The following is a 26,712-nucleotide window of genomic DNA, read 5'->3' as shown; positions in this document are numbered from 1 at the left end:
CAAAAAAAAAAAAAAAAGAAGAAAGAAAGAAAAGCACACACCCCGGTATCTTAAAATAGAGAGCAGGGAGGGGAGAGGAGCGCCGGGATCCTCCCAACCGGGCGCAGGGTAACAATGGTGCTCGGCGGGGAGCAGCGGGCGCCCTGATTGACAGCCGGAGCGTCCTAAAAAGGCCGCGGGGAGATGCTTATCGGCACGGTTATATAGCGGGGCGGCAGCGCTGAGAGCCGAGGGAGCGCAACCGAGCCCAGCCCGGCCGAGCCCAGCCCGGCCCAGTGCGGACCGAGCGGGGGCAGCGCCCGCAGGAGGAGTTGGGGCGGCCCCGCTCCCCATCCATGAGCGGCCGCCCGCTGCCCTGGCAGCCCCGCGCAGCCCCGCGGCCCCGGGGCCGGCCATGCACTGCCCGCCGCAGCCCCGGCTCGCCAAGGCAGGCAGGAGGCGCTACAAGACTTTCATGATCGACGAGATCCTCTCCAAGGAGACGTGCGATTACTTCGAGAAACTTTCCCTCTATTCCGTCTGTCCGTCCCTCCTGGTCCGGCCCAAGCCGCTGCACTCCTGCGCGGGTAAGGGGTCGGGGGATGGAGAGGGCTGGGGTGGGGACCGCTGGGATCAGACGGTGCCCCCAGGGCCGCCCCCATCGGGAGAGCGGATCCCGGTGAAGGGGGATGCGGAGGGACCCTCCCGACCTCGCTGTGCGGCGGCTGATGTTGAGTACATCACTGAGAGCAACGCGGGGTCTCAGCCGCAGGCGTTTCACGGAGGGGTCCGTCTGATGGGAGCTTTTAGAGATCCACGTGCACAGGAGAAATGTCATCGCTGTCACGCGCTCCAGATTTAAACAAAAAGAGCCCATTTCGGGGCAGTCCTGCAGAATTATATCTCCCCGTAGTGCCTCCCTTGCGACGGTGGCACTCAGTGGAGCAGAAGGTGAAGCTGAGACTTAGCAACACCTGATTCAGAAATTCATAACTATTCAAGAGTATCCTTGAAAGCCGAATTCTTGGTAAAGTAATACAGTTTTCAAGGTCAACATTTTGATTTATTTATTTTTTTCTCAAACCGAGGAAATTCATTTTGAACTTGTGTGATGCTGTGTTGAAAAATTCAAGCCCTACACCACTTTGGCTCTTCTTTTTTTCCTTCCTCCTTGGGTGCTCGGTTGAACATAAATAAGAGGGAACTTTCCAGGTCCCAGTGAAGCCACACTAATGCGCCAATATCAAACTCGCTGTTGGGTTACAGAGGGTCTGATCAGTGGAGTAATCCCTTGGTCTTTCTCCAACCTCAATATTTGTTTTGCAAATGTAATTAACTGAATTAAATTGATTGGAAGGTCAGAAGTTGTGTCATCTTCGTTCCAAATTTATTCCTTCCTGCTGACTTGCTCGTGGCGCACATTGCCTCTGTGGTACGAGGAGTCCTGGTTGTTAAGCAGGATGTTGCTAACCAGGCAGTTTTTCAGTGCCGATTCCTCACTGCTGAGCTGACAGCCAAGCCCTGTGCTTGGCCAAAATAGGCACGGAGGGCTCAGATGGGGTGTAAGCATGGGGGGCTCTCTTCTACCCGTGCCGGGGTCGATATCACGTCTGCACAGACCTGCAGCAGCCGGGAGGAGATCCTCATCTCCTCCTTCCATCTCTGCTGTACAGAAAGCTTTAGAGAAGGAAGCAGCCCTTAGCACCCAGGAGGAACACAACCTGAGCATTTTCTGACACCCAGAAGCGTGCTTGGCCGAGTCAGGACCAAAAAAACCACACTGTGAATGTGCCCTTCAGCCAAAGAGATCGTTGGGGTTTGCAATGGGTGGGTGCTCCCAGCAGCTGTCCTAACGAACCCCCCTGGGCTGAGGGGTAGGGGGAAGAAATGTTTTGAACACGCTTTCTGCGGCTGGTATAGCAAACACAGATCTGTGAGAGTAGTAATTATTCACTAAACAGTCATTAATAATTCCCAGGTGATTCAGCAGTGGGTTCTGCGTGGTGCATGGCTCTTGCAGTCGCCCTGCAGTGAAAGCTGTGCTTTGCTTCGTGCCTGGGACCGCTGGTGAATTTGCCCTGGAGATTGTGTGCCCCGTGCCAGGGAGCAGTGGATGTCAGCTTCTCAGGAGCTCGGCCTCGTGGGGCTGCAGTGATTGGGAAGTGCAGGGCAGAGATTTGGAGGTGGGATTAAAACTGAAAGAAACGGCTGCAAAAGTCCGTGCTTCCGAACAGTGAACCTCCCAAGGAGGACAGGAACTATTAAACTCCTGTAAGCGCCAGGTAACGGGATTAATTTTGATATAATAAAAGAGAAGAAGCCGTTATTGTCTAAGCAATGGAGCAGAGCACAGAAATAACTACATATAAAAGAGTCTGAAAAATACCCAACACAGCTCTGTTTGGAAAACAGAACTGCTAAGGGACCAAAGCCTGAAGAAATACAGCTCAGTGGCACTGAACTCACTGCTCGTGCTCCCTTTGTCCCTCGAGTTAATCAGGAAAGCAGTGAGCACAGATTTTCATTGGGATCTAAAATAATTTCAGGAGCCCTGCCATGCTGAAGGTGGACATTTCAGTTGGAAGGGGACTCAGGGCTGGTGCAAGGCTCACCGCTCCCAGTGGGAAGGTTCCCATTGCAAAGAGTTCCTAGCAGACTTCGTACAGGGAAAGAAAAATGCAATTTCCCCTAAAAGAGGTCAACCCTTAGCTTAAATTTGGTGTAATTGTGGCGTTTGCTGAGCCACACAAACAGGAAAGCTGTACTTGTACCAAACCTTACAGAACGCACGCCCGGGTTCGCAGCCATCACGGCTGATAAACGGGTAGTTAGTATTTGAAGGGGAAGTGTTTTCAGGTGGTGGTTAATATCTCTTTGATTTATGACTTGGAGAGTGAAAACATGATTTATTCTCTTTTTTTAATTACTTATTGGCTTTTCACGTTGTGCCATGTAATCAAGTGGGGACAGGTAACGGCCGCAGCGCCCGTGCGCGCCGTGCTTGGCTTCGTGTCCTGAATTCTGGCTGCCTGAGAAACTCCAACTTTGAGTCCCACAGGAATCACTTTTCAAATCATCTTTTTTTTTTTTTTTTAATCACTTTTTCGTCTCGAAATGCACGGAATATTTTTCAGGGGGCTCTATACCGATTCTGCTTTGTTTCCAGTGCGTTGTTTTTTGTACGTCACGGTTCCAAATGCAGCTGCCACGTTTGTAGCTGCCGACGTGGTAAAGAATCCACCGTCAGGTGTTGAAGACGTGGCTGGAGAAATGTCATATCTGTAAACATGACTAAAATCTATTGAAAAATAGAGGAGTGTCCACAGTGGGTTGGGGGGCTGCTGCTGGCCCCGGCATTGCCTGTTAATGATGAGCAGTGCTGCTTTAGGACGTCCTTCCTAAACCACCCAAATGAGCAGAGATGTTGGATTTCACAACAGCCACATCGTCCCCTTCGAGAGAGCCTGCCTCAGAGTGCAGTTTGTTTGATTGAAGTTGGCAGCGACAATTATTTGTTGTGAGGGGCCTGGAAAACAAACAAAAAACCCCTCAGATTTGAAAGTTTCTGAGCGTCTCACTTCATTGAAACTCTTATTTTGATGGTTTGGGGAGGGGAAGAAGTGGGGAAAGAAAGTAAGACCTTGTTTTGTGTTTGTACGCTCGGGGTTTTACTGCGCACGGGAATATAGTACAGAATTACTTTGAACTTGAATTTCTGTTTTCCAATTCTTCTGTTTTTTGATTTCCCTTCTTTTTATCTTGGATTAAAATTAGGAACTGCTGATCCCAAAGATTTTTCAGCTGCCATTATCCGGACGCGTTTGAGTTCTGTCAGCGCTCTGGACTAAACGAAGTGACACAGAAAATGCAGTGGGAATTCATTGCTTGAGCAGCAAAGTGTGAGCTTTGGCATTCCTATTTTCTGATCAGTCCTGGCAACCTGTTTAGGAATTCATAGTGGGAAAGTAGATTTCCTGTGTCCTAAAACATCTCAGTTTCTGTGTAAGTGACCTCACAACAGTGGGAGGCCTTCAGATTCTGTTCAGAAAGGCCTTGCTACGGCCGAGGGTTGGATTTGCTCTGGGACATTGGGTAGAGCTGGGCTGGAAGCTGCTTCTCTTGCAGAAATACTTCGCTGACCCTTTTTTCTTTGGATTGAGAGGATATTGTTACGGAGCTCCTGAGGGAGAGATGGGAAAGGAGAAGGGATCGGTGCAGAGCGCGTCTGAGTGCGGGGAAAAATGAGATGCCAGGCACTCAGAGTGCATTGCATGAAGCACAGCAGCTGGATTCATCAGTTCCAGCAATATAAAGCTCGGGGTGTACCCAGCACTGGGCCGGCTCACACCTGCATCGTGCTGCCCCATCCCACCCAGGTCCCACCTGCTGGAATGAGTTCTGCCTTACGGCGTGTGCCCTGGGTGCTCAGGAGAGCTTTCTGACCTGAACATCCCAACTGTGTGCTTGAGATGGCACAAACTGGGGCTTGCTGGGTGTCTGTGCAAGACCAGAGTCCCCATAGGCTGTGCTGGGGAAGCAGGATGCAATGCCGTGCAGACCCAAAGCACGGAGCTGCCAGCATCTGTGTGCAAACCTGCACTGCTGCAGTGCTGGTGGTTGGGGAATTATTTCTGGGTTTTATGTGGGGAAAAAAGAAAAAAATTAAAAAAAAAAAAAAGAAGTTCTCTGCCTTATTGGGTTTAGTTTACAAAGATCAGTGCGATTCTGTAGTTTGATAGCAAAACATAAGGGCAGAAAGAGAAAAAAAAATAGTGAGGAGTATCAAGTGTTGCTTCGGTAGCTGCCTCTAATCCGGGATTAGGTGAGCTGATGAGTGTTCCTAGTAAATTCGAAGTAATTCACAGACAGCGTTGCTGCTTCCAAATCCTAGAAGACTCAGTCAGGTTACCACGGCATCTCAGCACTTTGCAAGCCCAGCACAACTCAGATGTCGCTATCTGTTCGTGCATCCCTGCTCCACAAAGGCCTGAAGTCAGTGCCAGCATCCTCAGGCAAAAAGTCTCCATCCTCTGCAGGGAAATGTCCCAGCACAGCGGCCGTGCTGAGTGCTGGGAAGAGTAGAAGGTGCCAGCGTGGGAGTTGGGTCTGGCTGTGGTGGCTGTAGCCTGGGCACAGCACTTGGTTTAGCTCAGCATTCTGCAGGATGTCCGTAATGGTCTTTATTTTTTTATGTGTTTTGACAACTTTAGCAAAAAATATAATTCAGAATTGCGAAAAAGCAGCACATGAGCTGACTAATAATATCCGTGTGTTTGGAGACGAGCCTGTCAATCCTCTCTGTCGGATTATATCCAACATTAGAGCCATATAATGTCCAACATTCAGAAGCGAAACCAGATCAGAGCCCGATTTTGAAAGCAGATCTCTCCCAGATCGAGCGCAGCAATCTGTCCCTGACACTGAGATATTTAAGAATCTGACGTCAGGACTGAGCGTGGCTGTCTGCTCCTCAGTGCTGTTAATCACGAATAAAAGAAATCAACCACGGGCAAAACGAAATAGAAAATCACACCCCGGTGGCTGCAGTAAAGCAGCAGGATGCAGAGAGCCAGCAATGCTGCGGCTGTGGTTAGGCACAGCTCAGCGCTGTGGGATAGAAGGCATTAACGAATGTGGGGCTCCTCTGGGAAAACCAATCCCTGCACCTTATTTTCTGAAGCCACACTGTCACACTGGGAGCACTGATGCCTTCAGTACCCGATGGGAATGAGAAAGGGCAGAATCTTTCTTGGGGAAATTGTGGAAAAAATGGGTGAGATTGTACTGAGCCGTCTCAGCGGGCGCTGGGCAGCAGAGCAGGAGCTCAGGAGCCTCTTCCCTTCTGGGTCGATAATGGCATTAGGCAGAAGAAGGGATATTTGCCTTGTTGGCGGACAGAAGTAACGATAGCTTGCCCTGTTCAGGTCAAAGTTAAACAAAATGTTTTAGAATTTCTTTCAGCAAGCTTAACACTAAAAGGTGGGGAAAAAAAAGCAGACGGGACACAGGAAAAAAATAGTGAAAGCATGCTTTCTGAAGGCTGCCATGAAACTTACTAACGCATTCCTTTTTTTTTTATTTAATTTTTTATGAGCTATTTGGCAAAGCAAAGAGTTACTTTCTCTATTGCAAGATTTTCTTTAGCTTTCTTTCTTCTAACTTTTGAGGAGAGGAAGGTAGGACTGGACATTTTAGGCCTGCTGTGTTTAAGAACTGCTGCAGCTGTACTGCAGAAGCCAGGAGACGTTAACACGAGGCTCATTTGCTCAGATATGATCGCTCCTCAGAAAGCTCAGGACCAGGGCTGTGGTCTCAGGTGTATCTGTGAGGTTGAAGAGCACATCCCCAGGAGAGCTGGGTCAGAAGAGCAAGGTGATGGGAGCTGCCAGGGTGCCTTTACTCAGCACTGTGATGTACTGAGTGAGAGCTCCTGCAGGAGGGCACGGCAGCATCCACCAGCATTGATTTGCACAGGACCATGTCCCATTTGCATTGCTCTCATGTCGTGTTGTGTTGCAAAGAGTTTCTGTGCAATGTTGCACCTGATCACTCCCAGCACCCATCACGTGGGTGAGATAAATGTGAGGGTTTCGGAGTGGGCTGAGCAATGAGACGTGAGGTCATGCAAATATTACCATCCAGGGGAGTGCTGGAGCAGATTTCTCTGCCCTGGTTGTCTGTTACTTCTCTTTTTCAAGCACACTGGGAGAATCCAGCAGAGAAGCTTCCAGCCCTTGCTGAGTGATGTGTAATTCCCAAAGCTATGTTCTAATGACGTCTGAAAAAATATATATAGGTTTGGTGTCAGGGCCTGGCTAACACGGTAAATGCTGAGTATTTTCCATCTTTCTTCCATATAACTTTAAGTCTTGACTGATTCTTGGCCTCTTTCATTTCTCTTGGCCAGAGGACAGCTCGGAAGAGCACCACATTACTGTTTGCAGATATTTCAGACAGGTGCTGGGATCAGGGCTGGGATCCTTTTAAGTAATGAAGAGGGTGGGGGTGAAGAGTGGGCTCTCCCAAAATACTCCCTCCAACCTCCCGAATGCAGACTGGTGTTCAAACCTCCTCCAACTGCAGTTGTCACTGCCATGGCATTCATGCACATCGGTCTGTAAGGGGAGGTGACTTTTTCTGAAGGAAGGAGAAACAGCTTCCCAGAACTTTTCGTAAAACAAAAATAAAATCCCCATTAAACAAACAAAAAAAAAGTGATGATAGAAAATTTACGAAAGCATATGGTAATTTGTTCTGTGAAATTCAAGCAACCACCTCACCGTGACCTTCAGATGTGTTTGGATTTGCACGTTCAGGCCTTACTTTGTGATTTCTGAAACATGCCAGTGGTTTTCGCTCATGTGGTCGGTTGGCTGATTTCAACAGGGCTACTCATGCAGGGAAGGATTTGGATTAGAAGTGTGTGTGTGTGCCCTGTAACTCAGCTAATCCTGCTGCTCGCTCCGTGGATTTTCTCAAAACAAGAGCGAGTTTTAAATGAAACTCACCTTAAAGTGAGCTTGCCTTTGGATGTTTCTGCTAACGATGATCTTCAGTGCAACAGAACTGTTAATGGCTAATCTTTGCTGATGCCTTTTTTTTTTTTAAACTGGGATTTCACCCACTGAAGTTGGATCTCTTCTGAAGTGGGCTTTAATAGATACTTCTAGAACAAGTGCTGCAGCAAGAACAGGTCTCCGTCACTTTGAGGGTAGGGGTGCCTGCACTCCTACATCGCAAACCAGAGTGCTGTTGCATAAGCACCCAAAGGTCAAAGCCTTAATGAAAGCATCTCCGCTTTTACAAGGCAGAAACACGTGTGATGTGTCCGTGGTTACCTAAACAGGGTACTCTGTGACAGATTAATCTGTCACCTCTGAAGCCAAATTAGCAGCGGTGGTGCTTTCTTGTGGGAAGCTCTTGCACGCAGCACGTATCGCCATCACGTTGTTGCATTGTGTTGTGCATGTTTAGGAAGGTCTGGTGCTCAGATTTGATTTTATTCCTGTGGCTCAGAGAGGAGAAATATGAAAAATTCACCCCAAATAGAAAGTGAGTAATGTTGATGCAACACAATGGTGAGAAGTCTGAAGCAAATGTTGTTTCTTTGTGTTGTTTTTTTGGCTATGAAATGTTTGCGTGAGTTGGTGCATATATTTGGTTTCACCCTTCTGTCTGTTTTGCTCAAAACCTTCTCTTGACAGCTATGCCAACAGTTCATTTTGTTCCTTTGGTGACTAAATAGTGGAGGAACTGATGTTGGAAGGTTTCTATGACAGCAGAGGACAATGCTGGGCAGTTTGAACCTGCCCTTCCACGTGCGTCCCATGAGCACATTGGTTCTAGGTGGCTCAATGGCGGTGAGATCCTCCTCTGAGGGGCAGAAAAGCTTGCCAGAAGTTGGTAGGGTTGGTTTAACCTCGTTGCAATAAATTACAGAGCAATCATAAATGATGAGAAGGAGTTTGATGAAGTGGGTGAGGAACAATTGATGGGTTATTTTAGTTAAAATGACTTCGAGCCCAATCCAACTCCCACTGATGTCAATTAAATCGTCGTTGGATCAGGGCCCGAATGAGTCAAATTCAATTATGCCTTAACTGTAAACATTTAAAAGCACATTATAACAAAGTAGTTTAACGCTTATATTTCATGAATGGTTTTGTTTTAATGTAATCCCACAGCAATCGCTCTTTATTTGTACAGCTCTAAAGAAACCCCTTTCTCTTGATTGCTATGAGAGATGTCACTGATTGCAGATATATTTCTGTCCATTGGAGGCTTACATGAGAAGAGGTGGCAAAGATGGTAGAAAAGAAATAGTAGAGATCATGGTGCTTTTTATTCCTAATTGAATTTGGAGAGCTTCCCCGCGCACGTATCAGCTCAAAAGCTGCTGAAATGTGTGTGTGATCCAATCCCCAAACTGAAATGCTTACAGAGATTCATCTCTGTCTCAGCAGAATAAAGCACAGCATCCAAGTGTTATTTTAAAAATGAACGTAATAAAAAGATGGATTTATAAATACATTCAAGTCGAACAACATACGGCGCTGTCTGCAGAAAATGAGAGAGATCAGCTTTGAACTGTGGCTCGCAAGCCTGCACTAAGAGAATTCTTGTATTTTTAAGTATTCAGGATTGATCCTTTAAGACTGACCCTTCTCATTCTGTCCTCATATTTACCCCCCATCTCCCTTCCAGCCAAACGAGACCTCTTCCCACCACTGGGGCATCCCAGCATCAGCTGTGTGTTCTGTGGCTGAGCAGGGCTGTCTCAGGGGGGTTTTATCATCACAGAGTGCCACCTCTGGAGGTCTTTCACAAGGTTTGGACATTGCAAGCCCTGTGTCCGGCAGGGAATAGCTGCTAGGTGGGGTCATTGCTGGCTCTCTCAGGGAACTAAATCTGTCCTCGCAGCAAACAATCTCCCAGTCAGAGCCAGGCTCTGAGAGAGCTTTGCAGGGGTTGGGGTTGGTCTGTTCTGTTTTCTGCCTTCGGTACACAGCTATGTTTAAAATGAAAGATAGAGCCTGATCCTTATTTAAATAAGGAGCATTACTCTGGCTCTGAGAAAATCTTTGGTGGATGGAAACATTGGGTGCAGCAAAAGGACAGAAAATGGGACGTGGGTGTGGGATGTCTCCACCATCATCCATTGTGCAGGTAAGAACTGGGCAGCCACCGTGCCTCTTCCCAGCAAAGATACTGGGAAACCTTGGGATATTTGGGTGGTACCAGCAGGGTGAGATGGCCCACCTGCCTGTGCTGTACTGGTGTGGGGCAGGGAAGTGTGTCCACGAGCGTGTTGTGGGCAGTGCTGCTGGGAGCAGAGCTTCCACGAGTCCTTCTGCCTCCCCCCATACCTCCTCCCCTCCCAGAAACACATCTGAAGACACGAGCAGATGATGTCAAGGGAATCGATCCTGCTTCATTCAGGATCACCAGGGTCTTACCTCAATGATGGGGTTGGATTTTATAGCAAAACTTTTCCACTTCAGCAAGTGATGGAAATAAAGAGATGCATGTGATTGCATGCACGGCTAGCACAGGCTGCCCAGACGTCTCCAGAGCTGGTTAGCTGGCTACGTGGGCTTTGTTTTCACTTTGGCAAATCCAGTTTGGAAAATTAAATACGCATATATATTTTTGGTGCTGTTGCAGTTTTCATGTTTTCACCTTTTTATATCCCCTTCTGTCTTCCAAACTTTTCTGTTAATAGCAAGATCAACCAATTTGCAGTTTCCTAAGAGCTCACAGCTATGAAATAGGCCAATCCAATAGTGTTAATATATATATTAAAAAAAAAAGAATAAAAGTACCATTAATGCAGGGATTTTATGGCACATAATTCGTTTAAGGAAAAAGTACTCCCTGTTTTCTTCCCCACAAGTAAATGAAGATGTAACTACAAGAGCAGTGCAGAAAACTTGAGAGCTGCAGTCAGATCACTGTGGCTCTGTCATGTCTGCGGGAGAAGGCAGTGATTCCCGTTTTGACTTTGTCACTGATCGGTGATCCATGCCTTATTTTCTCCCTTGTTAATATCAGCACGATTAGACATGTCACAACTTGTAAAAATGCATTAAAATCAGTTGACAGCTATTTAAAAACTGAGCATTGCCATTATGCATTCACAGATATCAGCTGCTTAGTACAGCTTAGGCATGATGCGTTTGACTCATATTAACTCAGCAGAGATCTTAACTTCATCTTCTACATAAAAAGGAAAAGATGATGCTTTCAGCTGCTGATTGCATTTCTCTGCCCCTGAGTATATGCTTGCAAAATAAAAACGATACTTCACAGTAGTAAATTACAGGATACGGAAAGCACTGCTATTCATCACGGAGTCTTGACGGCAGCTTTGGTTGAAGAGAAACATTTCCTGGAGGGGAAAGAACTTGAGAAAAACTCTGATATTTCTTAAGAAGCAGAAAGCTGGTGCTGAGTTTCTGAGTACCTCTGCAATGTTTGCTGATGATTTACCCAAACGTAGCTCAATTACTCTGAAACCAGTCATCCCTACAAAGTATCCTCTGAATAATTCCTTCAGATGAGGGGAATTGTGATGGAATAGCTGCTGTTGCCTGCTGCCACTTAGTTAATTAAATGAAGAAAAAACCCAGCCAGAAGAAACCTTTTGTTCCCAGTACCTGGCACGAAGTTAACATGGCTTAAAATGTATTCTTCTTAATTCGTTGTCTCAAAATGTTTGTTTTCCCGAGAGCCAGCAATAAGTCTTTTCCCTCCAGTAATTGGTGCCAACTTTGGAAATGATTCCCTAGTTGTTGACAAAATTTAAGTGTGCGAAAAGTAATTACTCTGGTTAAACTGGAGAGAAAATTCAAAGGCACGTCTGGTGAGGTTCTCCCCTTCATCCAGATGTCTCACTTTTTACGGTGATCAGCAAATACTGAGGCTTACGTATTTCAAACTCTGATGCCCAAATGTTGCTTTCCTCGCTGCCTCCTGATTTCCCCACTGTCTCCACATGTTATTTACGCCTTGAAGTCAGGAGAAGGTTTGGGTGTGTAGGAAAAGAAAAGGAATTGCATCAGACTGCAGATGTGTGACCGTTTTCTGCTGAGCACTCATTTATCTGGCAGCTCGGGACATGCTGCTGCTGTGAGCAGGGACACCTGAATGGAGCTGGATTTTGCAAAGCTGTGGGATAACTGAGGACTTTGCTCGATGGCTTGGCCTCCTACACCAGCTCCATCCCATACTCGGTGTGAGGCTGAAGACTTGGCTTTCCCATTAGTTACACGGAGACAGTGGCTCGTTACACACTTTTGTGTATTGTCAAGTATTGTCAAACCTGCTAAGAAATGTAGGAGCAGACCAAAGTCATGTATCAGTAGGGATTGCAACGCTGACTGGCATACACTTAATTGTGCTCCTCGTGAGGATTAACTAAGCAAGCTCACAAAATCCCTATTTTTCCTCCTTCAGCGTGAAGTCTCTAGGACAGAAGAGGCTTCCATACAGATCATATTTAGACGTTACGACAAAGTTGTGTGTTTTTACTTTGTAGGGATTTCAGTCATTCATTAGCAATTTGTATCTATTCTTCTACCTTTTTTTGGACTTTTTTTTTTTCATTCTGTGCATATCCTGCAGTGTTTTCAGACATACTCTTTCATTCTGTTCCTTTTTCTCCCCCCAAACTCACTCTGCCTCCCCCCCACACAGACTGCATCTGATGTTTGAGTTCAAGTCGAACTTTTGAACCCATGACGTCAAGTGGGCTTGGAATTAGGCAAAACCAGTTTGCCCATCCCTTGCTGTAAAAGGGTTAATCCTCTAAACTATTGAGAGACAAGGGCAGGGAATTATGAAAGGAGCCCCTGTTTTATAAGCATTTGTATTGCCAGTGCTTGAATACCTATAATAAGTAGGTTGCCTCTGTGATTAATGACTGCGTTTTACATGCTGACGATGGATGATATGTCTTATTGTAAAAGCCATTATTTTTTATTTGGTCTCTTTACCAAAGCAGTACTGGAAATGAGATGTTAACGTCTTGGTGGGAGTATGTTTTCTTCTCAACAGCTTAATGAAAAGTGACCCCCACGGAGGAAGAAATAAATAAAATGATGTGCTTTTTCTTCCCCCTCTCTGTAATGTGTGGCAGAGACGCTTGGCGGATGTGCAAGTGGAGCAGTGTTTCAATGCAGGACTTTTCATTTTCAGTAGAGATTTTTTGTTTCCTCCAGGCTGGAATAGAGTAAGAATATATTGTCAGACTGAATGTTATGAATTTATAAGGGTCTGAAAGTCAATCTTGCTTTGTTTTACTGACTCATAGCTTCGTGAGAACACTGACAATGTAAAGTCTCTTATGCTGTATGCAGAGAGAGCATGGGAATAATAAATGTGTGATAAGTTTCACCCCAGCACTGCCACGTAAAGGAGTCTGGCAATGCTGGCAAATGAGAATCGTCAGAGATATTCCCTGCAGACCTCTTTCCTTTGGCTGTCTCTGTTGGCAGCCATAGCTGAGCTTTGCTAGAACATCTTTCCTGGTATTCTTAGCAGAAGTCTTAGAAGATCTTTAAAAACAAAATATAAATATTATCTTGGTTTTAAAAAAAACTTTAATGCATATATGCCTGTTCCTGGAGGAGTTCCCATGGAAACACTGCTGCTTGCACAACAACAGGATACACGCATTGCTTCACTATTAACATATATATTAATGGCACATTAAGGAGTTTCGTAATTGTATGACACAAAAGAGTGCTCATGCAATCTATTAATGGGAAATATGTTTAGCTAGGTGTGAGATAATAACACCTCTGCCTCCCCTCTGTGGCTTCCGTTTGAGTGCTTTCCAGACCATACAACAACCCTGTGTGGTAGATGTTATCATCCTCACTTTGCATGTGGAGAAAACAGAAGTCCAGTATGAGCCTGGGGTCTGCATGGGATGGTTACAGCTGTGCCAGGGCTGCAAATGCTGTGCCAGAGTGCTCTTCCCTTAAATCTGTATCTCAGTGATCAAAATTTGATTCTTCTGGTCCTGAATGAGTCAAGTGAGATTAAGTAGAGATGTTGGGAATGAGACAGTATCCCATTATCCTGGAGCTGATGCTAATACTGGCAAGGTTTGTACGCCCACATGTGTGGAGGGAAGAAAGCACTGCATTGTCTTTGTGTATTGACTTCTCTGATTGGTATTTAAATGAGGTTATCACAGAGGAACACGGCAGTGCTGCATTCCATAGGAAAATCAGAGGCAAACAGATGTGCTGATGAAAACCAGAGATGGGCGATAACCAGAGCTTGGACTCAATCCCCTCCGAACTGAGGGTGAGGGATGGTCTCCCATCCACATCCCTGGTCAGGTGGAGCATTTCTGGGGGTGCGTCTGTAGTTCTGGATCAGAGAGATCTGAAATAGATGTCCTAAGGTTTCTGTCTGTAATAGCATTAAAGCTAGCAGAATTGGAGCAGCCGTAGAAACCTAATTTGAACCCTTATGATTAATTAGGGCCAATCTCCACCCTAAGTCTAATCTGTATCTGTCTGGAGATATAAAACAGTGTCTCCTTGGCTGACTTCCTATCAGAACAGAAAAAAAACCAGCACAATGGAGTCTGGCATGGGTGAGAGAGTGTGTTCTCTGGAGACCGGAACTTTGGAGAGCTCACCAACTGGAATTTCTGGCTCATCCATCTAACAGTGCTGTGTATAGGCCACCTGGTAGCTGAGAGGAGACCTTGTCATTGCTTTTCTGACACGTAAATGGTTGCAGGCAGCTCAAGTGCTTTGCAAGTCTAAGGCCAACTTTTTTCTCATGGAACCACTTCCTCAGGGTGCGTCCATTTTTGAGGCTGCCCGTCCTCGAGACGTTTTTTTGCTTGTTTTTTGAGATGAGATGAATGGAAATAGGAGCTAAACCTGTTTGTGCTTCAGCTAAAAAGAAGAACAAAAACTGAAGTGGATGGGCCGAGTCTTAACTACTCCATCTCAGACTGGTTTTGGTGTTGGGGGCTATTCCTGTGTACAAGCTGTGGGTCTGGTGCAGTCTTGTTGTTTAGCCTCTATTTCCCCTTTCAGACCAACTCCATAGCTCATTGGCTCTCTCCATGCTTCATGGTGAAAATACACGTGTAATGCTGCAGCCTGACGTGCTCTTTCCACGATGTCTGTAGCAGTGAATGCACTGTTCCTTGTCCTTGCTAACTCCTGGACCACAGGGCAGGCTAATTAGGTCCAGCTGTTGAATCAAGTGCAGTATCAGCCTGCCTGGAGAGCAGGGGTAACCACTGAGAGTGTCCCAAGTCCATTTTGGATCGTCCCAGCTGCAGGCAGAGGTGGTGAAGTTGCCATACATCTGAAGGTTCTTGCAGTGACTTCATGTAACGTAGAGAGTCCTACGGAAGTTGAGGAGCTGCTTTGGGAACTGGAAGTTCAGCTGGATTTGGGTATTTCTCTGTTTGTATTGGAGAGAATAAAATAAGCAATGCCACGCAGTAAAGTTGTGTCCAAGTCTTTGTCAGCTTTTTCAACCCAAAAAATCAGGTTTGGATGAAATCCTTATTCCAAAGTGCTCTCTTGGAATAATAGTGAGATGAGCATTATGTTTAGCTTTATTCCACTGATGTTTCTCCTTTCAACTAGCCACGAGCGTGGAGTAAAATTGCTGAACTGGCAGACACAAACGATAGACAGGTTGAACACAGCTTGCTCATGTATCTTTTCAGTCCATCTCAACTGCATTGTTAGTGCAGCTGTTCATCCAAATCGTCCACAGCTTTATTTTTGTGTGCAGAGGAAACAGAGATGAGTTTTCTCTCTGCGAGGGCAGATGGAAGATCAAAGAACCATATACACAGCTCAAGTGAGACCAACCCCTCTGCTAAATGTGTCCTGATGGGAGCAAGATTATTAATAGTGACCCTTGTGATAAGCCATGATTCTAAGAGGCAAGGGCTCTGCCACGATGTGGTGACTTTCAGGTTAGCACTGGTACTTGCTGATGTCCTCCTTTCATTTTGGTGTGGAGGAATAGAGGAGGGAGTCTGCTTTATAAAGACTGATCTACCGTTCTCCTGAGAAGAAATAATGCATTTTCCAAAAGATCAAGTGTGCAAAATTTAAGCAGTTTGGTTTTTAGAAGCAGTTGAACTCTCTCTCTTCCCACGTGTCACTCAACAGAATGTTTTCAAGGCTCAGAGCAGGAAGAGGTGGTGATATTTATGGCAAGGTTTTTGCTGGAGCTCACACAAGAGTGGGCTTGAGAAACCTGAAGAGTGCTTTTGTGTGCAGGGCTAGTCTGCTGTCCAAGGCTAGTGTTTGCTTATGGATGTTGTGATAATAATTTACAGAGCAGGAAGTAAAGGAGTGATTGATTTATACCTGCATGGCATTATGCATTTGAACTTGGACAGAAACTCTGACATACTGAGAGCAGGCAGATTTATTTATCAAACGTGTAATAATGTAAGAATGGTCATAATGTGTCAGACCAAAGTCTTTACAGACTAGTATCTTGGACATTGTCCAGTAGGAGATACTCAGGGAGTAGTATAAGAAACAGAACATGACATACCCTTCCATTAAACTGTACCCTCTCACTCTGATGATCTGTTTTCAGACTTAAATCCAAGTGTTGCTCCTTGACCAGTGACAACATCTGTACAGAGTTTGGGATTTGGCCTCCTACACTTATCCCCAGTGTCCTGAGATGTCTGGTCATCTGGCTGCCATCACTAAAGACAAACGTGGTGCAGCTCCAATTCGGACACCCAGAGAGCTGGGTCGCCTCAGTGCAGTGCTTCTCCTCCATCCCTGAGACCAGAGACTGCCTGTAAATCCATTTCTCCTTGCTATTTGATTCTGTAATCTTCTGGCTATGTTGCTTTCTAAATTTGGGTCCAATGAGTGATGAGCTCTGGAGTTCATTCTTATCATCTGTAATGGAGGAAACACTTGGCTGACTTAGTTCAAAAGAAAGAGCTTCAAATTGATGTTGGTTTAATGGAGCCAAAGTGTCCCTCGATACAGATATGGTAAATGAGCTGGTGGCTTGTATCCCAGTAACTCTTCTGCATCATCTGAGCTCTGTGGTTTATAGAGATGTGCTTGTGTTTATTTCTCTGGGACTAATGTGGCCTGGTCTTAAAACTCCCTCGGAGTCCAAACAGTAAGGATCTGGAATGGAGATTCCCATCCAAACCCAGCTGTTGCTTGGAGCCATTTTCAGATCTGATGGCCTTGGGCCCATCCATTTTAAAAGGAGATGGTAGGATTGATCTGCCTGGGTTCAGAGCAAGCCCTCTCCTACAAGGTAGGATTTAAAGGATCATCTGCTAAAGATGTGGAATCCCACACACTTTCTCATAGCCTCAGACAAAAAGCAAGACCTCTCTGAGCCATGCTTGGTTTGCCTGAAGAGGTGGATATGAGTCAAGGGGGAATTTGTTCCAAAAGGCAGGCTGCCCTTTGAGTGCGTGAGGCAGAATAATTCAAAATAGAAAAAGCAGTGCTTGTTTTTCTGATTCATCTTCCACCAATTAAGCCAGAGCGCTATTACATTTGCTACAAAGGATTTTTTGAGCACTGGCCAAAGAGATTCTTTAAATGCTTCATTAAAAAAAAAAAAATACACCTCTTTTATTTATAAATTTTCCTCTTCAGTGTGGATTTGGCAGCATTCTGGTTCTTACTGCAAACACTGGGACGAGCTCTCACCCAGGGATGCTCGTGGGCTCATCGTGTCCTCATGATCAATTACTTTCTGTGTGCACAGTGCCCTAAAGTTGTAAAAAAAGCACAATACAAATATCACATGTCATTATTAAGTAAAGATTAATTCTCTTTCTGGTTAGTATTTCTTTTTTTGTGTGTGTGTGTGAAATCCTCCAGCATGCATGCCTCAGACGCATTCAAACTTATTAATTGCTGTTATTATTTAAAACTTACACTGAAACATTAAGTTTATAAATCGCTAATGGAGGCAGGCATGAAACAGAAACCTGGATCTCACAGCTCCAAGTGCTCAGTTCATTTCCCTTGTGGTCCTGAAGCTAAATGAATTCAGCCACAGATCCAACTGCCCATGGTTGGGGAAGTGCAGCTGCAGCTTTGTCCATCTCTGCTCACCGCTGGGTACCAGGGTGGGTACCTTGGTATTGAGAAATGCCTTGGGGAAGAGCACTTTCCAGCTACAGTCTGCTTTATTCAGTATTACAAAGGGTGGCATTCACAGGCATCTGGGTTTTTGTTTGCAGCAGACTTAGATGAAAACACAACCCCTCAAGAAATGTGGTTGGACAGGGAAGTGACTATAGCTAATGCGTCAGGGGAGGCAAAATAGAATGCTTGAATGCTTCATCTTGTCTTAGCTCATCACAGAAGGTTTCGGTTCTTACAGGGCTGTCCTTCGACCGTAATAAATATTCCAATAAAGGACCCTATGAAGGATCTTTTTTGCATCACTAGAATTAGTTGTACTAATTTTTGTTTGTTTTCCTCCTGTGGACTCATACAGGTGGAATTCTGGCTCCATGGCTACGGATGGTCATGGATATCAGTTGGATCTGTATTTCTCCCTAAGGGAGAGAAGCCATTAGCTGCCCAGTCTTCCTGCTGTGTAGATGTGTGGCATTTAACTTTGGCAAGACTCATGATCCTGGTCAGGTTAGTAAGGTTTGTTGAATGGAACTGGACATAGAGATAGTGTGAGCTGTACCTTCAGCCTCTGGTGAGGAGCAGTTTGATTTTCCTCCAGGGAACTTGGGAGAAACTTCACAGGGTAGCTATCAGCATCTCTGGCCACCCTTTGCTTGATAGGGATGCTAAAAACAGTTGTTTTCAAGGTTACCAGTTCCATGCTTACACAGTTGGCTCGTGCAGGGAACAGCTTCAGGAGGATTTGGGGCTGTACTTGGGCACCCAGCCCATCAGGAGAGCGTACAAGTGGGGGTAGCATCTCTGAAAAACCATCTGTGGCAATGTTTTAAAGGTCATACCACACAAACACACCGACTCAGATCTTGGAAGCTGTCAAGCTGTCAATGCCATATACCCAGTTTAATTAGCCCACCTCCTTTCAGGCCATAATTAGCTCACGTGCAGTCACACCGTGGCACAGCCATGTGTAGAAACAGGCAAGGGCTCTGTGCACAGCACCGTGCTGTGCAGCACAAACATCACCCAGGTCATCTCTGAACTTGGGATTTGAGCTTCAGTTAATGATGACACACCAGTGAGGTACTATTCTTCTCTTCCTTGTTCTTCTCTTTCCATTTGCCTTTACTTCCCAGAGACTTGTATGGTGCTTGAGGGACCACAGCATTGATATCAGGAAGAACCTGATGGATTCTGCTTTCTAACAGTTAATATTCCTAAAGCAGAGCTTAAGGAGAGCATTAAAAGTAGATAGGTGAATGTAGAATGATTGAACTTCTGAACTCTGCTTCTTTTGCCTCCTTTGCTTTGCCCAGGGCATGCTTCTTCCTTTCACCAGGCTGCCCACTCCTGCAGCAAAAGGAAACTTTCTGTACAAACGCAGCTCTTCCTTGGTTGCCTTTTGTTTTGACTCACAGGAGACAGCAGATTTATAGACTTTCCTGAGTCGTAAGTTCATTTTCTTTTTTATTTACCTTTCACTGCAGCCCATTCCGAGTGAGATTTCATTCTGCCTCCAAGCAGGCTCACCTGCCAAAAGGAGCTGATCCATAAATCTTCCCTTCCTTTTTCTTTCCAAAACAGAATTAGCTGAGCTTGCCTGGGAGGAAAACTGTTCTCTCATTGCCGGCAGTCAAACAGTGCAATTAATTAGTGCTTTCCTTTTCTCTTCCCTCTAGTCTCTGTCTGCTGGAGTTGAAAGTAAGCTAGGGAGGAGGGGGGAAGGGACAAAAGAAGGGAAAACGTTTTGTTTGAAGTATTTATGTTTAATTAGGATGTTTGCAGCGTGGTGTGGCTCAGTGGCAGTATCCCTTTTGCACCATGTCTAGTGGCCATAGGTTTAATTGAAGCATCCCAGCAGAGGAGTGGAGCTGGCTGCAGGCTGGGCTGCTGAAAAACGAGTGTTCCCAGTTTGAGGAGCCTGAGTTGGAGCCAGCATGGGGGAGGCGAAGTCTTTGCTGCTTTGCCCCTTGCTTTTGTACCTATGGTAAGCAGGATGAAAGGCTGACATGCTGCAGCTTCCTGCCTGCGACACCAGCTTGCTTTGGTAAAAATGGGCATTCTTGACTGAGACTTGGAGAAAATTAAACAAATTCTCTGTCCTTCTTCTTGCTTTGAGTACGGAAAAGCAAAACAAGTGAGAAAAGAAGCAGCTCCTCTCCAGGAGTGCTGCGTGCACGGGGCAGCACAGTGCTCGGGTGCTCGCAGTACCTGGCTGCCAGCATGGCTCCATTTAAATAGCAGGGCACATCCTTAGAAAACACTGCAGATCCAACGTCCTTTTTATGTTTAGCTCTTCATTTTATCAACCAAGTGGACAAACGTCAGCTTTATAAAGATGGAAGGACCCCAAGACTACCCTAAAACTAAGAACAGGTTGATTAAGAGCATTCAAACAGATAAAATTAAGACTTTCTTGTACAAGGCCACATTTAAGAGATCCTTCTCCTTAGGAAGACCTGAATCCTCAATCTGTGGCAGCTTCACCATTGGGCTGTGCTGCCTCCCGTGTCTCATCTGGGAACATTAAAGGACTGCTGCTTGGGTAGCAAACAAATGCCTCATTTCCTGGCTTTTGTGGGATGCTGTTTGGGTTTCATACAAAAGGATAGTGGGTCAGAAGTGGAAAAGGGGTTTGAAAAATTATAATGGAAAGTATGCATCTGTTCTGCAGGGCAGGTTTGAAAAGGATGAGTGCTCCATTTCTGCTCCATCCCATAAAGGAAGACAGAGCATGTCACAACAGTGCTGAGCAGACGAGAGCTGCTTGCCAGCATTTAATTTGCTGAAGATTAGAAAATTATTCCATTCTTACGGTACCATGTCAGTCCAGAAATACCTTTGAACTCAGGGGAACGTGAAATCAAGATCTGTCCTCCGATTTTGTTGTGTTTGGAAGCCAAGGCTTTATCTGAGGAAGAACTATATGGATGGTTTAAGTCATATTAATAAAGTACCTTGACCCTAAGGACTGGCTCAGTATCAGCCACCTTTGAACTCTGGAATAACTATAACCAGAATGAGACTGAGCTTACTCTTTTTCCCTTGTGATCCAGAAGCAATGCAGATGTGAGCTCTTTCTCCTTTTTTCCTCACTGCAGGGAGAGGTGGCTTCTAAAACATTGCCTCTTTCTGACCTCCAGCTTTCCCCATAGAAAACCCTCAACCCCAGCATTGTCCTTGCTCTGTCCTACCCATCCTGTGCCCTTATCACACCAAAATTGGAAAGCTGAGAAGTCTTCTACATGGCCAGACTGTGCTTCAGCTGATGCTTCCATTATTTACAATCATTTCTAAAAGCACTCTCATGACTGCAGGGGTCGAGCCATAAGCAAAGGCTTCTCCTATGATCATAAGTGATAAACAACCCAAAGACTTTTGGTGTCAGCAGCCTCACCAATCTGTTTACCACCTGGAGCTCGCAGCAGCTTAGCGTTGCAAACCACCACTTGTCCAGAAGTAGAAGAGAAGTTTCAGAAGTGCTGTAAGTAAATAAGTGCCCTGACGTGGGCACCAAAAATAAGTGTGTGCTGAGCTTTTCTGAGCATTTGGCCAGGTCGCAGTTGCTGACTGCTGAGCAGTTTGGAAAAAGTATCTCTCCTTCAGGTGCTCAACACTTGACCGACCCCGGTGTCATCTGCTTCTCTTGTAGCTAGCACTGCTTTGCCCTGCAAAAATAGCCAAGGTTTGAACCAGCATCCCCTGGCCCTTAAGGTATGCAAGAAGGTTGAGTCCACTCCTTTGTGGCACATAAACTGGAGCAGTAGTTGAGGTTGACCCTTTTAGATCACTTTAGCTGAAATGTGGGAGTAAGTCTGTAGCTGGCTGGTGTTGATGGGTGCAGAAATACCAGGGAGGGCAGAACTGGCACTGTGAGGCACAGGACAGCTTCCTCAAGCCTGATTTATGCTCTTAGAGCTGCCACTGAGGTGGTAAATCAAGGCAGAATGTTTGCCAGGTCTCCTGGTGGTAGTAGGTCTGCACAGGTTGAAAGAGATCCACGGAAAGAAAATGTCAATATGCTTTCCATAAGCAGTTGTTGGCTCAGCAATTCTGGTCTCAAATCTTGGGTACTTTCTGGATGGTTTAAGTGAAATAATTTAAACGTAGTGGAAATGGAAGTCTGTTGGGGTGGGTTTTTTTGTTTTGTTTTGCAAAGATTTGGAGGAGAAATCAAGGCTTAAACTGTTCCTACTTTGCGGGGCTTTATGGTGTAATGACAAAATTTTCCAACCTTGCTTTGCAAGCAGCTGGATTTTGGATGTGAGTGAAGCAGTTCTGGGAAGAAGTGCCAGCCAACATGTGGCTCTGAGGTGCCCCTGCACAGCAATTTGCCTGGGACCTGAGCTGCGAACCCACAACTGTACACGCTGGGAAATATAGGTCAGCAGCAGGCCAGGCTGGCAACACCTTTCTCCTGCTGGTGAAGATGTACTCGCTAAAATAGACTCATTGAGGCCTATAGATTATTATGTTCATTAGTGGTGATTCATACGAAGAGTTTCATAATCAGGCCAATTGCTGGTGCAATACATTCCTTTCTGCAGTGCCATTTATCTTAGAGATCTTGGAATTCTTTATGTACATGAAGTTTTAATCCGTGTTTTACCACCAGCGAGGCCGATACGGAGGATTGTTTCCATTTTGCAAATGAGGAAAACTGAGGTACAGAGTGAGAAAGTGGCTTGCCCAGGATTCTGGAAGTTGTTTGCAGAGTTGTATGCAGTGCCATCTTTGGATGAGCATCATGCATGGCCCTATTTCAGGGCCCAGAGCTCTAAAAGGGATATTTACGTTCCTGGACCTAAGGGTGAGAAGAAATCTGTCTGTAGTTGTGAGATATGAACGGAATCAGAGATTCCTGCAGTATCTGGGGATGTTTGAATTTGTCATTCCTGACTGGCTTTGTGTTTTCCTCCCTTCCAGGATCCCCTTCTCTGAGGGCATATCCTCTCATCTCCGTTATCACCAGGCAGCCCTCCGTGGTCCCTCACCTCGTTCCTGCTGCCCCCAGCTCCCACGTGCTGCCAGCCCAGACCTCAGCGACCGCGAGCTCGGAGACGCCAGCCAGCGAGACCCATGCCAGCAGCGAGTCGGAGGCAGAGCAGCCTGCCCCTCGGTTAAAAAAGCCTCGCCGGAGTAGGACCATCTTCACAGAGCTCCAGCTGATGGGCTTGGAGAAGAAATTCCAGAAGCAGAAGTATCTGTCTACGCCTGACAGGTAGGAGCTCGCTGGGCTGGGGAGGGAGATGCTGGCAGCCCATCACAGGTCGGGCTCTCCACTATTTACCACCTACTGAAGTCGTTTTGCTGTGCAGAATGCACTTGTCTTCATCTAGAAAACTTTCTGGTTTGCTGCTTTATCTGAGCAGTCCGTTCAGATGCTCGTTGCTCCCTGTTCTACACTCTGGGGATCTGAAAGTCAGATCACACCCTGTGCACATCTGTAGCTGCAGACTTGGAGCCAGACACGGAAGAAACTAGCTGTGGGCCTGTGTGTGGCTACAAACACTGCTTAGAAAGGAACAGGAAAATAATGTTTCCTAAGCTGGGAAAAGGGCAGGGAGCAAAAGGTTTGAAGCAGACCTGCTCAGCTGTCCCCATACTGAGTGCTCCCTGGCTGCAGTGTGCTGCTTTCTAGCTCTGCAGAGATGCCTCTGCTGTTGGCCGAAGATATGAGCAGATGACCTGATTATATTTCAAGGCTAACTTCTCTTGGGGATCAAAGATGACACGAATAGACTGTATCAATGGAAATGTCACATGGTGATAGATCTGCTTGCTAGCAGGCATCCAGGCTCAGAGATGTGCAAGAAGCTGAGCAAAGGTCTTTTCTTCTTTCCTGTTCTTGCTTTGGACCCCTGGTAAAGATGCAGCTTGGTTTCCTGCTGGGATCCAGAGGCGGATGGCTCTGTCTCTGCAGCAACTGGGAGGTTGGCTGTAGCTTCAGCTCATCGCTGAGCTAGCTCTCATCTGGCAAATATGGCTAGCAATTCAGTGAGCATATAGTGGTCTGTTCATCAGGGAGAGAGAGCCTGGGATGCAGAGGTGTGAAGTCTGCCTTGCTCCATCTTGAGTCCTTAGAGACTGCTTAGTACCAAATAGACAAACCTAAATAAAGGAAGTTGTATTTGCTTTAAAGGCTTTGAATGCGACTCTGCAAATTTAAATTAGAGGAAAAACACTTGTCCAATTCCTATTCAGTTTGTAGATCTAGAGAAGGTTTGAAAGGTTCATGAAACCTTGAGCTTTACGGATGGCAGAATCCCAGTATTTAAATGGTTTTGAAGTCAGCATTCTCCACTCGTACTGCCTGTCACCAAGGCCAAGGATCACAGCTAAACCGAATTTCATGAGCAAACTTGAACTGTCTCATACAGCTTTAGAGTTCCTAACGCTCCTGTAGTGACTCCTCCCAGCGTCACATAAGCAGATTGTTGACACCATTGATGAAGCACTCAGGGATGGTAAATTAATTTAGTAGTATGACTGTTCCTTGGCTTTGTCTGCGTTAGAGGCTGGTGAGCAATTCCTGCCCCTGTACCACTTCCCCTGTTTGTTTCCTTGGGTTTCCAGGCAATGCTGACTACAGTAATGTGTGTGGCAAGAGATGGCAACTGGCTGCAGGTAACTTGCACTATGGCAAGTTAGCCAAGCAGTGTTTCTCTCTGTGAACTCATGGCTGGAAACGTGATAGTGAAGCAATGGGTCGTGATCTGTGTTCAGTCCTGCAGCTTTTGGCCTAGACACGAGATCGTGCTGGTTAGAGGGCAAGTGGAGCACCTGGTTTATGAGCAGTAAAGGTGTGCAGTGTGATGCGATAATGCCTCTGCCACGTTCTCAGACAGCACTGATTGTATTTTTAAGTCAATGGGATCTCTTGCAGACATTGTGTAGTAGCGTAGGCAGCAGGGAATCTATAGTGGGGAAAAGCATGACGCCAGGAGTGTGTGTGTGAGCACAGAGCTGGTGTGGGGTGTGTAGGTGTTTGCAAATACACGAGTGAGCCTGACTGCCCGAGGAGCCCAGCTGAAACAAAAATGCTATTATGAACGACTTGGCCTTGACAAGTGTGTTTTCTCCCGTGCAGAAGTAGGGAAATATCTGCCAGAAAGCTCATACAGTCCAGAACACCTCGGAATGTGGCTCTGAGTTTGAGCTGTCCCACCTGCAGGACTTGCGTGACTCTGTGGGGCACTTGCCTGGCGTTGCTGAGGATTTCCAACTCAGTCTGTTGTGCAACCCCATTACAACACTGCCAGATGCATGGTACCATCACCTGTGGGGAAGGATAAAGAGTGAGCCCGAGCTGCATTTGCTTCATATCCTGTGTTTTAATATAGAAATAATGAATGGTTTCAGATGAACTTGCACAGGTTGGAGAAATGCGGAGGATGAATCAGGATTATGGGCTGTCTGCCACATATACCCTTAAGCTAAACACGCAAATAATAAATTCGTTTATAAGCTTAAATTGCCTATAATAGCACAATGCATAAGAAATTAATAGATTTAGATGTACTACTGCTCTCTGAGAAATGAAAAAGTATCATTATCCTCATTATGTAGGTAGTGAAGATGAAATATGATATAAAGAGCAATGCTTTCGCAGGCAGAGGGATGCCAGGTGTCTTGTTTCTTGCGTGGTTGCTTCAGACACCATAGACCATATTTTTCAGGAATGCTGTGCCCCAGTAGCTCCCTGCCTCATGCACAAATGTAGAGCATCAGCAGTCCTCTTTGACCACCAACACCTAACTATCTTTACACCCAGAATTCAGAGTAGGTTTGTCTGACTTTTTCTCAAGCAACAGATTGGAGAAACAAAGCAATCCTTTCTGGCTGCCCTGGGCATCTGGGTGCTTCTCATCCTCTGTCATCTCCTCTCAGTGTCTGTCTTCTCTTCCAGGCTCGACTTAGCACAGTCGTTAGGGCTGACTCAGCTCCAGGTGAAGACGTGGTACCAGAACCGCAGGATGAAGTGGAAGAAAATGGTGAGGGATTTGTTGCCATTTTAAAATCTGCTTTTGAAAGAATAGGTTCTGAAGCCGAGTACAGCGTCTGTGATTTGTGTCTATTTATAACAAATTTTTTTTTCTTCTTGCTGAGTTTTCCTACAGTTTTCTTAGAAATGTGGTTTTTTTAGTTATAAAAAGCTCACATCAGAGCATAGGTGGTAGGCTGGAGGTACAACAGACAGTAGGAAGAATGTGAAGCTGAGGAATGAAAGAAATTAGAACAGAGGGAATAAGCAAAGTATCTACCTCTGCATTTTTTGCATAATAATATTAAATGCTAATTCAGAAGCCAAAGTAGAACTGGCAAGAGAACAGACAGTCAGAATAGATCCTGGCTGAAGTTTGACTGTTCTTACTTGGGCTTTAAATAGATCAAATGCTCATGAAAGGAACTGAATTGTGCATAAAATCTTCCTGCATGCGGTGCTGAGGACTGCATGATTAAGTCGCTTTTGGGCCTGATGTGGAAACTGGCTTAGATGGCTCCATATAAATTCTGGGCACCCTTGCTGCTATTTTTTGCATTTAGTCTTAGTTATATGAGATAATGAGTGAACTCACTCCATGAATGCAGGGAATTTCTGTGAAGCTGAAATGGTGACCGCAGTCACATCTGAAGCCACGTTTCATTCCCTCTCTACAGGAAGCCTCACAGCAGTGAAGTTTGGGTTGATCTGACTGTTAATGTCTTTGCTCCAGGTGTTGAAAGGTGGGCAGGAAGCTCCAACGAAGCCCAAAGGCCGTCCAAAGAAAAACTCCATTCCCACCTCAGAGGAAATTGAAGCAGAAGAGAAAATGAACAGCCAGGCTCAGAGTCAGGAGTCAGAGGGATCTCAAGCCCCCGAGGAGCCTGAAGTGACAGAGGAGAAGCCAGAAGTTTCCGTGGAGACAGAAAAGTCACCAGAACATATACCTGAGCCCTCCTCAGAGGAGGCTACACCATTAAGTTAAAAGGGAAAAAGAGAAGGGAAAGGGAAAAAAAAAAAGAAAAAGAGAGAAACCAAAACCAAATATATATATGTGTGTATATATATATATTTAAATATGTATGTAGTTGTTGGTATGTACATATATAT

At 45.7% G+C, this 26,712-nt stretch overlaps 1 protein-coding gene across 1 annotated transcript; it reads left to right on the top strand.

Moving 5' to 3' along the window:
- The first annotated feature begins 289 nt into the window (after positions 1 to 289).
- BARX2 (BARX homeobox 2) lies at positions 290 to 26,628 on the top strand. The gene is made up of 4 exons (XM_065738568.1): positions 290 to 566; positions 22,545 to 22,839; positions 25,528 to 25,612; positions 26,336 to 26,628. The coding sequence occupies exons 1-4, from the start codon at positions 395 to 397 to the stop codon at positions 26,585 to 26,587; spliced, it is 804 nt and encodes a 267-aa protein (XP_065594640.1). The 5' UTR covers positions 290 to 394; the 3' UTR covers positions 26,588 to 26,628.
- Positions 26,629 to 26,712: the final 84 nt, after the last annotated feature.

This window comes from Cyrtonyx montezumae, unplaced genomic scaffold (assembly GCF_038088225.1).
Source record: "Cyrtonyx montezumae isolate F1298 unplaced genomic scaffold, pur_monq_1.0 scaffold_22, whole genome shotgun sequence".
Taxonomy (NCBI): Eukaryota; Metazoa; Chordata; class Aves; order Galliformes; family Odontophoridae; genus Cyrtonyx; species Cyrtonyx montezumae.
This window is presented reverse-complemented; position numbering and strand designations above follow the sequence as displayed.